The sequence below is a fragment of the Triticum dicoccoides genome, chromosome 4A (assembly GCF_002162155.2).
Source record: "Triticum dicoccoides isolate Atlit2015 ecotype Zavitan chromosome 4A, WEW_v2.0, whole genome shotgun sequence".
In the NCBI taxonomy this organism is placed as follows: domain Eukaryota; kingdom Viridiplantae; phylum Streptophyta; class Magnoliopsida; order Poales; family Poaceae; genus Triticum; species Triticum dicoccoides.
The window spans coordinates 112,330,490-112,344,047 of NC_041386.1; the positions used below are offsets into that span (position 1 = coordinate 112,330,490).

Genomic DNA, 13,558 nt, shown 5'->3' on the forward strand with positions numbered 1-13,558 from the left:
TTTCAGACCCTAACCCAGGGCAACTTTGCTCCGAGAATGGGTCGAGGCGGACAAGAAACCGACGTTTTTTTAGGACAGGATTATGCGTTGGGACGTTTCGTATGTTCGTTTTATCTCAAACGGACAGCCCGAATGATTTGATGTCGTGCGGTGGAGTTGGCCTCACGGTAGCCAGTAGCCAGGTCGCTGGACAAGTCTCGTCTGGAAGAGCGTGTGCTACTGCTGTGCTGGACCAAAACGAAAACCAGGATGGGACGCGCGGACCACGCGGCGAAACGGTCAGGATCCTCCCTCCGCCCCACTCCCTTTTAAGCCCCCCATCCGCCCGTACTCGTCGGCGCCGTGCAGTTGAGTGCTCGCTGCTCCCTCCTCCCCCTCCGCGAAGATTCTCCTTCGACCCCTGCCGATCTCCAAGGCGACGTCGCCGTCGCCGTCGCCGCGCGCCAGATCTCCTCCGCGCGCCCTCGCCGCCTGCGCGATCTGCCCGGTGAGTCCCCTTCCACCGCTGCCTGCTCCTAGATCCGTGTCCTCGCCTGGAATTCCGGTGGGGTTTCAGTTGCCGAGTGTACCATTCCCGTGCGTGTTGTTCGCCGCGGCCAAGAATTCGGTTGTGGTTTCACGTTGCGTGTATTGGTTTGCCACTGCTGGACCTGGGGATCGCGATGATGGGCGCCTGGTGAAAATTGCATTTGTCAGGGGTGGATGTTCTTCTATGCCTGCTGATGGCTATGGTGCCAGTTCAGTCAGTTCTCTACTGTTTTACTACTACTACTACTACTACTACTACTACTACTACTACTACATAGCCTGCTGATGGCTGTGGAGTTAATAATGTTTCCTCTATTCTTCCTTCATAGTTGGAGTATATCTGCTTTTAGTTTTAGTAGGAGGTGCCTTGTTTTCCTAGTAGTAACTTCGATTATAAGTTTGTAAGAATAATTACTGCTGGGCACATTAATAACACTAGCAGGTTTGGATATTTATTTGCAGGCCAAGATGGCGACCTATGAGCCCAAGAACATCCTCATAACTGGTGCTGCGGGTTTCATTGCATCCCATGTGGCGAACCGTCTAATTAGGAGCTATCCTCACTACAAGATTGTCGTCCTCGACAAGATTGACTACTGCTCCAACCTGAAAAATCTCAACCCTTCCCGGCCATCGCCAAATTTCAAGTTTGTCAAGGGCGACATTGCAAGTGCTGACCTGGTGAACTATCTTCTCATCACTGAGTCGATTGACACCATCATGCACTTTGCTGCCCAGACTCATGTGGATAATTCGTTTGGCAATTCCTTTGAGTTCACAAAGAACAACATATATGGCACCCACGTTCTCCTTGAGGCGTGCAAGGTTACTGGCCAGATCAGAAGATTTATTCACGTCAGTACTGATGAGGTGTACGGAGAAACTGATGAGGATGCTGTGGTTGGTAACCATGAGGCCTCGCAGTTGCTTCCGACAAATCCATATTCAGCTACCAAAGCTGGGGCTGAAATGCTTGTGATGGCTTATGGGAGGTCTTATGGTCTTCCTGTGATTACAACCCGAGGCAACAATGTGTATGGACCAAATCAGTTCCCTGAGAAGCTCATCCCAAAATTTATCCTTTTGGCCATGAAAGGCTTGCCCCTTCCAATTCATGGTGATGGCTCTAATGTCAGGAGCTACCTGTACTGCGAGGATGTTGCTGAAGCTTTTGAGGTAGTTCTTCACAAAGGAGAGGTTGGACATGTGTATAATATTGGTACTGTGAAGGAGAGGAGGGTAATTGATGTGGCCAGTGACATATGCAAGCTATTTGGCTTGGACACCGAAAAGGTCATCAGGTTTGTCGAGAACAGGCCCTTCAATGACCAGAGGTACTTCCTGGATGATCAGAAACTGAAGAAGTTAGGATGGGCAGAGCGCACTACATGGGAAGAGGGTTTGAAGAAAACAATTGAATGGTACACCAGCAATCCTGATTACTGGGGAGATGTTGCCGGTGCATTGCTCCCTCATCCAAGGATGTTGATGACGCCTGGAGTTGAAAGGCATAACTGGACTGAGGAAATCAAATCTCTTGCTTCTTCGCCAGCTGAAGCCAAGGAATGTAGTACAGTACCTGCTGCAGCCACATCCAAGAGCACCAGCAGTGTCCCTCAAAAGGCCACCTACAAGTTCTTAATATATGGTAAGACTGGATGGATTGGTGGTCTACTTGGGAAGATATGTGAGAAGCAAGGCATACCTTATGAATATGGTAAAGGCCGCCTGCAAGAGCGCTCTCAGCTCTTGCAGGACATTAGAAACGTGAAGCCGACTCATGTTTTTAATGCTGCTGGTGTCACTGGAAGGCCAAATGTTGACTGGTGTGAGACCCACAAACAGGACACTATCCGCACCAATGTTGTAGGCACCTTGAATCTTGCTGATGTTTGTCGTGAGCAGGGGTTGCTCATGATTAATTATGCTACAGGTTGCATATTTGAGTATAATGCTGAACACCCTGAAGGGTCTGGAATTGGTTTTAAAGAGGAGGACACACCCAACTTTGTAGGTTCATTTTATTCCAAAACCAAAGCCATGGTAAGTTCAAATATTTTGTTTATGATGTGTAACACATATCCTTTTGCTTCTCGTGGAAACAAACTCATTTGTTCATACATACAATGCAGGTGGAAGAGTTATTGAAGGACTATGATAATGTCTGTACTCTTAGAGTCAGGATGCCCATATCATCAGACCTGAGCAATCCTCGTAACTTCATCACAAAAATAGCCCGCTATGACAAGGTGGTGAACATTCCCAACAGTATGACAATTTTGGATGAATTGTTGCCTATCTCTGTTGAGATGGCGAAGCGGGATTGTAGGGGCATATGGAATTTCACCAACCCGGGGGTTGTCAGTCACAACGAGATTCTGGAGATGTACAAGGAATACATCAACCCAGACTTCAAGTGGACCAACTTCACTCTCGAAGAGCAGGCCAAGGTTATAGTTGCACCCAGAAGCAACAACGAAATGGACGCGTCAAAGCTGAAGTCCGAGTTCCCTGAGCTACTGTCCATTAAGGAATCTTTGATCAAGAATGTCTTTGAGCCAAACAGGAAGGTTTCTACTAATTGAAGATTCATGTGACACAGGTCTGCTAGAAGCTATTTCCAATTAGCTAATATATTTCATGGTGGCAGCTGTGGTCAATTCCATTGTGGTATAGCAGGCATACATATTTACGATTTTTTGTTACGCATTACGTTTCACTTGAGAACAGATCTTAAAATCTATGTAGTGGTGGATATGTTTGTTGGCCTGGTTATCTATGTGAACAGATCTTAAAATCTTGTTTCTATTTATCAGGTGCCTTTCATGTGCATGATGCTGCGCTTGTGCATTCTGTTTACGTGTTGTTTTTCTTGGTTTGCATATCTGAAGTTTGTATTGGCAGACTCGACTTATATGTGTAGTTTTGTTGGTTCATATTTGAAGTTTGCATCAGCTTCCAAAAACATGTGCATTCAGAAGCCCAGAGGGTTTGTCAGTTGATGCACCCTGATCAACTGTAAGCTCCTGTCGGCCGTCAAAAGCGACGTTTGAGTATCACACGCTGAATTATTTGCTTGCAGTAGATTAGTTTGACTTTTGAGTATCACACGCTGAAATATTTGCTTTCAATAGATTAGTTTTTGGTGCAGGCTGACGGCGTTGCCAGAGCTTGTCTTTTCCTGCTCCACAAACATAATGATCATACCGACTGTTTCCAGAGTTCGAGGTTTCCATAGATCTGTTCCTGTTTTGTGTAATCTTCTTGATCTCTGGCTTTCCCCTTTTGCGCTTGAAACCTCTCTTGCTCGGGGGATACCATGGAGTGCGCGCATGGGACGAGTGGGCTATGTTTGGTCGTGTGGGAGAGATTTCTCCGGGTTACAAAGCATGGGTGCGATTTTTCTTCGCACATGCGAATCCACGGAGGAATTTCTCAGACACCATTTGGCACTTCGGGGATTAGGCTGGGCTCCGTAGCTGTCGTATGCAAATGGAAAGAGAACTAGATAGAAAACGAGGCAGTCTTCAACAGCCGGCTCAAATTCACCAGGCAATCGTGGAAACATACTTCGGCTTCACCAAGCTAATCCTTTTCTTTTACCCCTAAAAAAAGCTAATCTTTTTTTAGGAATCATTTTTTGGACGATGATAACACCTGAACGTTTGGTCTTGGAAAGCGTCCCACAGCCCCAAGGGCGTCCCTATGTCTCGCCTTCCGTGACTCGGACTCGCTGAAGGGGTGACCGAGATGGTCCGGCCCACGCGCGTGGCAGCCAACAGGCTTTTTTCTGTTTTTTGTTTTAGTTTTTTGCTTTATTTTTGTACTTTTGTTTATACTTTAAAATATTCTAAATATATATATTACAAAAAACATTTGAAAAATAGTGAACGGGTATTTAAAAAATGTTGAATGGGTATTAGGCAAATGTTGAATAAGTATTACAAAAATGTTGAACAAGCATTTGAAAAAATTTGAACGAGCGTTCAATAAAGGTTGAACATGTATACAAAAAATGTTGATCACTTGCTAAAAAAATGATGATTTTTTTATCATGTATATAAAAATGTTGATCAAGCACCTGAAGAAAATGTTAATAAAAAATTCGGGAAATGTTAAACGTGTATAGAAAAAAAATGTTGAACATGTATTAAATAAATGATGGAAAAAACTGATCGTGTATATAAACATGTCAATCAAGCATTTGAAAATAAATGTTGCACAAGTGTTTGAGAAATGTTAATCAAGCATTTGGAAAATGTTAAATATGTATAGAGAAAATGTTGACCATGTATTAAAAAATGTTAATTTTAATTTTAAAAACTATTAATAGAGCATTTACAAAATATTTAAAATGTGCGACAAAATTGTAAAAAATGTTACAAATATGTAGAAAAATGTTAATCTTGTATTTGAAAAATGTTAAAACCATGTATAAAAAAATATTGATCATGTATTAGAAAAATGTATAATTTGCATTGAAAAAATTAGATGTGTATTCGAAAAATGTTGTTGACATATACAAAAGATGTAGAATGATAAGCAAAAGAACAAAGAAAACCGAAAATAGAAACAAAAGAAATAAAAGGAAAAAAGAAAATAAAAAAACGAAGTAACAAAATGCAAAAAATAATGAAACAGAATGAAAGAAAAATTGAGAAAACCAAAAAAGAAACAAAGAAAACCAAAAAAAGAAACAAAAAAACTAGAGAAAAAAAGAAAATGAAAAAAAGAAACAAATGAAAAACATAAGAAAACCGGAGAATAAAAAAGAAGAAAGAAACCTAAGAAAACCGACTCTAGTTACCTCAAGAAGGACGCCCCCACTTCTAGCTACAAACTGCGGGTAGGTAGACTCGCTAGCAGACACGGTCTTTGAAGGAAATATGCCCTAGAGGCAATAATAAAGTTATTATTTTATATTTCCTTATATCATGATAAATGTTTATTATTCATGCTAGAATTGTATTAACGGGAAACTTGATACATGTGTGGATACATAGACAAAACATCGTGTCCCTAGTAAGCCTCTACTAAGACTAGCTCGTTAATCAAATATGGTTAAGTTTCCTAACCATAGACATGTGTTGTCATTTGATGAATGGGATCACATCATTAGGAGAATGATGTGATGGACATGACCCATCTGTTAGCTTAGCATGTTGATCATTCAGTTTTATTGCTATTGCTTTCTTCATGTCAAATACATATTCCTTCGACTATGAGATTATGCAACTCCCGGATACCAGAGGAATGCCTTGTGTGCTATCAAACGTCACAACGTAACTGGGTGATTATAAAGATGCTCTACAGGTATCTCCGAAGGTGTTTGTTGGGTTGGCATAGATCGAGATTAGCATTTGTCACTCCGAGTATCGGAGAGGTATCTCTGGGCCCTCTCGATAATACACATCATAAGCTTGCAAGGAAACGACTAAGGAGTTAGTCACGAGGTGATGTATTATGGAACGAGTGAAGAGACTTGCCGGTAACGAGATTGAACTAGGTATGAGGATACGGACGATCGAATCTCGGGCAAGTAACATACCGATGAAAAAGGGAAAAACGTATGTTGTCATAAGGTTCGACCGATAAAGATCTTCGTAGAATATGTAGGAACCAATATGGGCATCCATGTTCCGCTATTGGTTATTGACCAGAGAGGTGTCTCGGTCATGTCTACATAGTTCTCGAACCCGTAGGGTCCGCATGCTTAACGTTCGTTGACAATATAATACTATATGAGTTATGTATGTTGGTGACCGAATGTTGTTCAGAGTCCCAGATGAGATCACAGACATGACGAGGAGCTCCGAAATGGTCCGGAGGTAAAGATTGATATGTAGGATGATATGGTTCGGCCAAGGGGTGAAGCCCACGAGGCTTTAGGTCAGTGCAAAAGGAGATTTGTGGAGGCCAGGGGCCAAACGCCGGAGACCCTGGCGTCTAGCCCTGGGCCAGACGCCGAGGCCCATGGTGTCTGGGCTAGACGCCAAGGATGGTGGCGTCTGGTCCTGGAAGTCCGAGTAGGAATCTCCCTTGCGGGCCCTGGGCCTGACGCCGAGACCCATGGCGTCTGGGCCAGACACCAAGGACTGTGGCGTGTGGTCTTGGAAGTCCGAGTAGGACTCTCCCTTGCGGGCAAAACTGACTTTGAGGAGGCTTTTACTCCAAGTTTCGACCCCAGGGCTCAACATATAAATAGAGGGGCAGGGCTAGCACCTGGAACACATCAAGAATCACCAAGCTGTGTGCCGGTAACCCCGTCCCCTCTAGTTTATCCTCCGTCATAGTTTCTGTAGGGCTTGGCGAAGCCCTGTGAAGATTGTTCTTCACCAACACCGTCACCACGCTGTCGTGCTGCCGGAACTCATCGACTACTTCACCCGTCTTGCTGGATCAACACTACAAAAATATACACTTCCGTGATGATACATGTATGTCACAGTAGGTCATGTTTTCTGTCATGCATGTACATCCATGACAATTTTTGTGACAGAATCAAGATAGTCATACCTGTGCCGTCGTAGAAGTGTTTCATGAAATTACCAAAATTATCATCACGGAAGTGTCCACTTGCATGACGATAAATCGCGTGTCACAGAAGTGCTTTCATCATGGGTGACTGACACGTGGCATCCACCGTAACGGAACACCGTTAAGCTACCGGGTCCGGTTTTGTATCTGATAACCCATTAACAGCCCCGACCAATAGGATTTTCCACGTGTAAAATCATCATTGGCTGGAGGAAACAAGTGTCGGCTCACCGTTGGGACAGATGTCATCCACTCATTGGACCCAAATCGCCTATGATACATCGACACATGGCACGACCCAATAAAGGCCCATTCAAGCCGACCCATTTGACTTGGTCAAAAGGTGGCGGGCCGGCCCACGGCAAGCCTGTTAACGGCCTGTTCGCATATAGCCCATTTATAGCCCGCTAACCCAGGGCCCATTTACGGCTTATCCGAATTAGGCCCAGTAGCGTCATCTGGGCCGTCCAATATAATTCCAACCCGTTTTAACTTCCGGCCCATGCATGGCCCATGACGTCTTTTGGCCCATATGAGGCCCTTAGTAACCCTCGGCCCATTAACGGCTCGTGGTAAAACTGGCCTGTAATGAACAGTGTATCACTTTATACCCATTAACGGCCCATTATTCCATTGGGCCGTTTCCAGCCCATGTTATCTTTCGGCCTTCTTAGGGCCCATTTATTCTTGGGCTCATTTCTAGCATTTGGTTACTTACGGCTCGCTACTGTCATTTTCTGCTTGTGGGCCAAATTCAGCCCGTGCTTACAGTCGGCCCGTTTGTGGCCCATTAATACGTTGGGTCGTTTTCATAGCGTCATCAAATACGGCCGATTAACGACGGCCCATTATGGTCGGCCCATGAACCGACGATTCCAACTCTAGCCCGTTTACGACCATAAAGCGGTATGTTATTGACCCATGTTTAGGCAATCGATCATACGGCCCGTAGAAGGCCCATTGATGATACGGCCCGTAGAAGGCCCATTGTTTCTACGCCGCGTAGAAGGCCCATTGTTTCTACGGCCCGTAGAAGGCCCAGTGTCACTACAGTAAATATGTAGCCCATGGTTATTGTGGCCTAGTTTTAGAAAATAGGTTATTGCGGCCACTAGCAAACCACAGAAAAAGAACAATACTGACTACAAGCAAACAAATAAACAAGACAACAAGGAAATAAATAAGCAAGCAACTTACGCTAGGCTATCACGGCTATTACACATATTACATCCACTAGGCATCAAAGTTCGCCACCAGTGCAAATATAGGAAACAAAGCAGCATATCATATATACTGGTTGTCAAAGTTGGCGACCAGTTCAAATAAACGCCGCAGCAAAACAAGTCCAGAACTGAAACCACTTCAGAAGATCTCAAGAAACAATATCCTGGGTACCCATAATGCTGGCAAGATGCTTAGCAAGCTTATTAACTTTCTCTTGTTTGGCGCTTAGATCCTCCAGCGCTTGCTGTTGCACTAGAAAGTATGCATCTGAATTCTGCAGGAACTTCGTCAGTCCTTCAGCTTCCTGTCGCAACACATCTGATCAATGTCTTTCAACTTGAAGCTGAGACTCAAGAAGACGAACTGATTCAGGTAGCGAGTTCGAAGAGCTTGTGCCAGCAGTAGTGGCCAGTAACTCGAACACTACATCATGACATGACTTCTGGGTTCTCTCACTGTCGTCAAGGTAGTTTTTATCAGCTTTCTTGGAGACCAACAGGGATGTCTCACTATCTTGAACCTTATCTGCATTACTTCCTTCACCATTGCATAACGGGGTATTGTTCTCCAATATTTTGTCCGCATTCTAAAAGAGAAACAAGTAGACACGTCACAGGTTTACCATGTTGTATATGAAACTCGTTTTGGTAAATCAGTTCAGTAGTAAAGTGCATAGGATAACAACATGAAACAAACATATATCTATGTACCATGGTCACTTTATGGTCTATATCATTCTAGTTTTTGTTGCCAAATCAAGATAGAGACACAGTTTAAATAATATTTGGTCAAGACAAAGCAGAATAGACAGAATATAAGTGTGGGAAACTATAGAGACACTTGTAATGTGCATGACATGAGAACATAACTGTTTATTCAATTGAAACTGAAATCAATATAGAGCAAGTTACAACAGCAAACCAGTTAAAGAAACAAGTTTAAAACATACCTGTTGCGCCACTGGAGTTTCAATTGCATCCTTCAAATTTGAAAATAGTTGGTCAGAGTAAATACAGTGATGCAAGAGCAAAGGAGTATGAACCATAACTACAGAACCTGACCTAAGAACAATTATTCTTCTCCTTTAAGCGTTGAGTTGGGATTCGGAGTGGTGGTCCTCGTGCTTTGGGCACTGCAGTTCCCTTACTAACTGCTCGTGTTTGGGTGCTCTGTGGTGGAGACGGTGCTGTGTCAACTAGAACTGGGTTACTATCTGCTGGGGTTGGGGTTAGAAGGGGTGTAGCTAGTTCTCTGTCCAACTAGGTAGGGGTACAATCTGCGAGAGTCTGGGTTATGTGTGGTGGGGCTGGTTCTTGGGCAAGTACAACCGTGGTTCTATCTGCATCAACTGGTAGCACTATCTTTTCTGAAGACCGTGTTGTTACTCCCTTAGATACTGCCATCACCCTCTCCAATTCAAATGGCTGATAAACAAGAAAAGTAATTGAATGTACAAACATTGTATGATAGACAGGTGCAATGGATAGTAGGGAATAAAAGAGGGCATGAAGTAATTCACATTTATGTTTTCTAACCAAATAGGATAGCATGACACAATTTCACATATATGATGGCTAACTAAACAGGATAGCATGATACAATTTCACATTATGATGGCTAACTAAAAAAGATGGAAATACATAGTTCAAAATATGATGACTATGTAAACAGGATGACATGATATAACTATATAATGTGTTTATTAAATAGGTTGGCATGCCATAATTCATATACATGCCGCCTATGGAAACATGATAGCATGATATAATTCCCGGATAGAATGACATAATTCAAAATATGATGACTGTAAACACTAAACATGATGAGATGATATAACTATATGATGTCTTTATTAAATGGGTTGCCATGCCATAATTCAGATAGATGTTCTGATGTTGTGTATGTAAACATGATGGCATGATATAATTCAAATATATGATTTATATAGTAAGCAAGTAAGCAGATGGCAATACATATATGATGTAAAAACTAAGCAATGCAAGACAACATGCATGACATGGGTAATATAACCCTACCAAGTTTGAGCATAGACCTCAGGGGGGAAATAGGACTGGTCATCAGTCTCTGAATCCTCCTCTGAGGAGCTCTTTGTATCCAGCAAGATGTCTGCTTCAGCAGGTAGCATCGTCTTCTCTGAATACCTTGTTTTCACTCCAGATACTTCCATCACTGCTTCAAATGGCTGATGCACAGGAAGAGTAGTTGAATATACAAACATTGTCGACAAATGGAACACGTAATACAAAAAAAATGCATGATATAATTCACATACATAATGATTGGCTCAACAGCATGGCATTGCATAATTCACATATATAATGCCTTTGCAACAAGATAGCATTGCATAATTCACATATATAATGTCTTGCAACAAGATGGCAATGCATAATTCACATATATGGTAATTAGACACTAATCATGTGGCATTCACACAAAGCATGTCTAAACTAATCAAATGACATCGCAATGCAAGGCACCATACGCACGATATGAGCAACATAACCCTGCCAAGTTAATTAGAGCATACACCTGGGGGGGTGGGGTGGGGTGGGGGGAATAGGACTGGTCATCTGTCTCTGAATCCTCCTCTGAGGAGCTATCCGTAACCAGCGAAATATGCGCTTCGTCAGATAGCATAGTCTGCTCTGAAGACCTTGTTTTCACTCCAGAATTTTCCATCACCGTGTCAAATGGCTGATGCACACGAAGAGTAGTTGAATGTACTAACATTGTTGACAAATGTAACACTTATCGAAAAAAGGATGGCCTAATGTAATTCACATATAAGATGACTAGCTAAGCAGGATGGCATTGCAAAATTCACATATATGATGCCTGGCTAAACAAGATGGCATTGCATAATTCACATAAACGATGAATAAACTAAACAGATGGCATTCACTCAAAGCATGTCTAAACTAAGCAGTTGACATATTTGACGTATAAAGTAAGCAATGCAAGGCACCATATGCATGATATAACCAACATCAGCATGCCAAGTTAGAGCGAAGACCTCATGGGGTAAATAGGAGTGGTCTTCTGCTTCTGAATCCCCCTTAGAGCAGTTATCTTCCTCTTGATTATGATCCAAAATGGATGGAGGGGGGGGGCTGCCTTTGCGCCCACCATGGAGCGACGTCTGCATGAAATTTTATTGCCACGCAAGGCTCGTCTCTTTTGCTCTACATGTTTAGTTCCATTGTGTACAATAACTGACATGCATAGGAATAAAACATAGTGAGATTATGTAAAGAGTGCATGCACAAATCCAGAGTGATGGTAGCAAACTGTGGATAGACCCAAAACCAATGATAGCAGGCAGATAATAGCTTTAGTTAAAAAATACAGATAATGGTTCCTTTAATGTTTGTTAGCACCCAACATGAAACTCATAGTAGACACCCAAGATTAAACAGATAGTAGACAGATAGTACTGATTGCTGCCCCAATATGTACCCCACAACCATTTAAAAACTCAAGTTTCAGCATAAGTTTGGACCTGACTCGGAGTCTAATAGGTGAACAGGATGATAAAGTAGCATGTCATCATATTAAGCGATGCATAACGTAAGCAGACACGAAGAGTGCGACCTCTCTTGTGGACCTGTGTAGTCCTCAAGGTCATCTGCTCAGTTGATGATGGTAATGCAGTTGTCGTGGCTGCCGGCGGCGGGGAAGAAGATCCGAGGCGGCGAAAGACAGTCTGGAGAGCGGATCCCTGCTGTGGTGAACCCTTCCGTCGTTGGAGCAGCTGAGCTGGGGTGGAACACTGCACCGCAGGAGCAGGACAAACCACACAAGGTTTTCTTTGACACATATATGTAATAGAAGTAATTGTGTAAGGGCTTGTTTGAATATGTGGACTCTAACAATGCAGGGACAGGAAATAGACAGGAATAGGATAGGAATGCACGTGCAAAACAGAGAATTTAAAAACAGAGGATTTCTGCCAATCTGGGTGTTTGGTTCACAAGAATTGCAAGATCACAGGATGCAAAGAAGCATGGTGAGATTAAGTCAAACCACAAGAAAATGTACCATTATAATGCTATTATGCTACTATCTCTTAGTCTTGTGCTTCATGAATAGGAATTTTAAAAGGAGGACAAGCGGAAATTAAAATTCCTACGGTTTTTCTTTCAAGGAGACACTAAAGGAACAAATCCTAAAGTTTTCCTTTGCTCCATTCCTTTGCACCGAATTCATGAAAAGTAGTATCATACGAAACTTTCCAATTCCTATGTTTTTCATTCACTTTTCCTTTCAAGCACTGGCGATTCCAGTAGGCAGGCTTGAGCAAGAAAAAGCCTACACTAAAAAATGTTTTTGTGCTACTTCTATTACTTTGGACCCAGGCCACTGCCCTACTAGCTCAACTCCCAGGGCCATCGATAAATGCACAACTCAAACACGCAGAGATAAATAATGATGGCGTTCAAGAGAGTCCATCACGGATAGCTAAGTTGCCTGGTACCTCACTGCTTGTCATATAGTAGGATAAAATGATCGTATTTCCCGTTACTCTGTGTGCTCAGTGGACAATATACATAACATGTAGAGTAAAAAAGATATGCAACAAGTGTACAACCTCTTTGGTGAAGCCATGTCGATCTCAGCGTGATTGGGTTAGCCGGTGAGGATGCTTCGGCTGACTTGGCTGTCGGAGGAGGGGAAGAAGATCTTAGGTGTCTGGAGATGGAGCCTGAGGTACTGCTTCGCTGTGTTGGAGGGTTTCGTCGTTGGAGCAGCTCCGGTGAGTTGTACGACGCCGAGGCTGAAGCAGGACAAGAGAGACAACGTTAACCTGAGTGGAATTCTCATAGCATCTCCAATAGATGACGTAAAATACATAACCACAAAGTGCTAGATGTATACATCAGCCACTCATCTCTGAATTTAACTGTCAAAACTGAATTTAACTGTCGAAACTGAACTTAACCGTCGAAACTGAATTTTGCTGTGGAAACTGAATTTTACTGTCGAAACTGAACGCACTAGAGGTGAGGCTACACGTCAGTCGATTGACTTTTTCATCTCTGGTCAGTCGATTTTGCAGCCGTTGGATACGAAATCAAGGGCCTGCAGTTCATCTTCAACCTCCACCCCCCCTGAGCCGCCAACCACCACCGACCAAACAGCCGCCCCCCGCCGCTCGCGGCCGGCGGTGCACTACCCCGCCCGCCCCGAAAACACTCCCCACCGCCGGCCTGCCGCCGCCCCGGCCATCCGTGTAGGGCCCCCCGTGCCG

At 43.3% G+C, this 13,558-nt stretch overlaps 1 protein-coding gene across 1 annotated transcript; it reads left to right on the forward strand.

Moving 5' to 3' along the window:
• The first annotated feature begins 280 nt into the window (after positions 1 to 280).
• Positions 281 to 3,360, forward strand: LOC119285295 (trifunctional UDP-glucose 4,6-dehydratase/UDP-4-keto-6-deoxy-D-glucose 3,5-epimerase/UDP-4-keto-L-rhamnose-reductase RHM1-like). Its single transcript, XM_037564531.1, has 3 exons — positions 281 to 487; positions 991 to 2,571; positions 2,661 to 3,360. Exons 2-3 carry the CDS (start codon positions 997 to 999, stop codon positions 3,111 to 3,113), a joined length of 2,028 nt encoding a protein of 675 aa, XP_037420428.1. The 5' UTR covers positions 281 to 487; positions 991 to 996; the 3' UTR covers positions 3,114 to 3,360.
• The last annotated feature ends 10,198 nt before the right edge of the window (positions 3,361 to 13,558 follow it).

What these genes read in the sequence shown, in the direction of transcription:
- LOC119285295 (XM_037564531.1), top strand. Translation starts at nt 997, where the DNA reads ATGGCGACCTATGAGCCCAAGAACATCCTCATAACTGGTGCTGCGGGT. An exon ending in ATTCCAAAACCAAAGCCATG is followed by an intron (nt 2,572 to 2,660) that starts GTAAGTTCAAAT and finishes CATACAATGCAG; the next exon opens with GTGGAAGAGTTATTGAAGGA.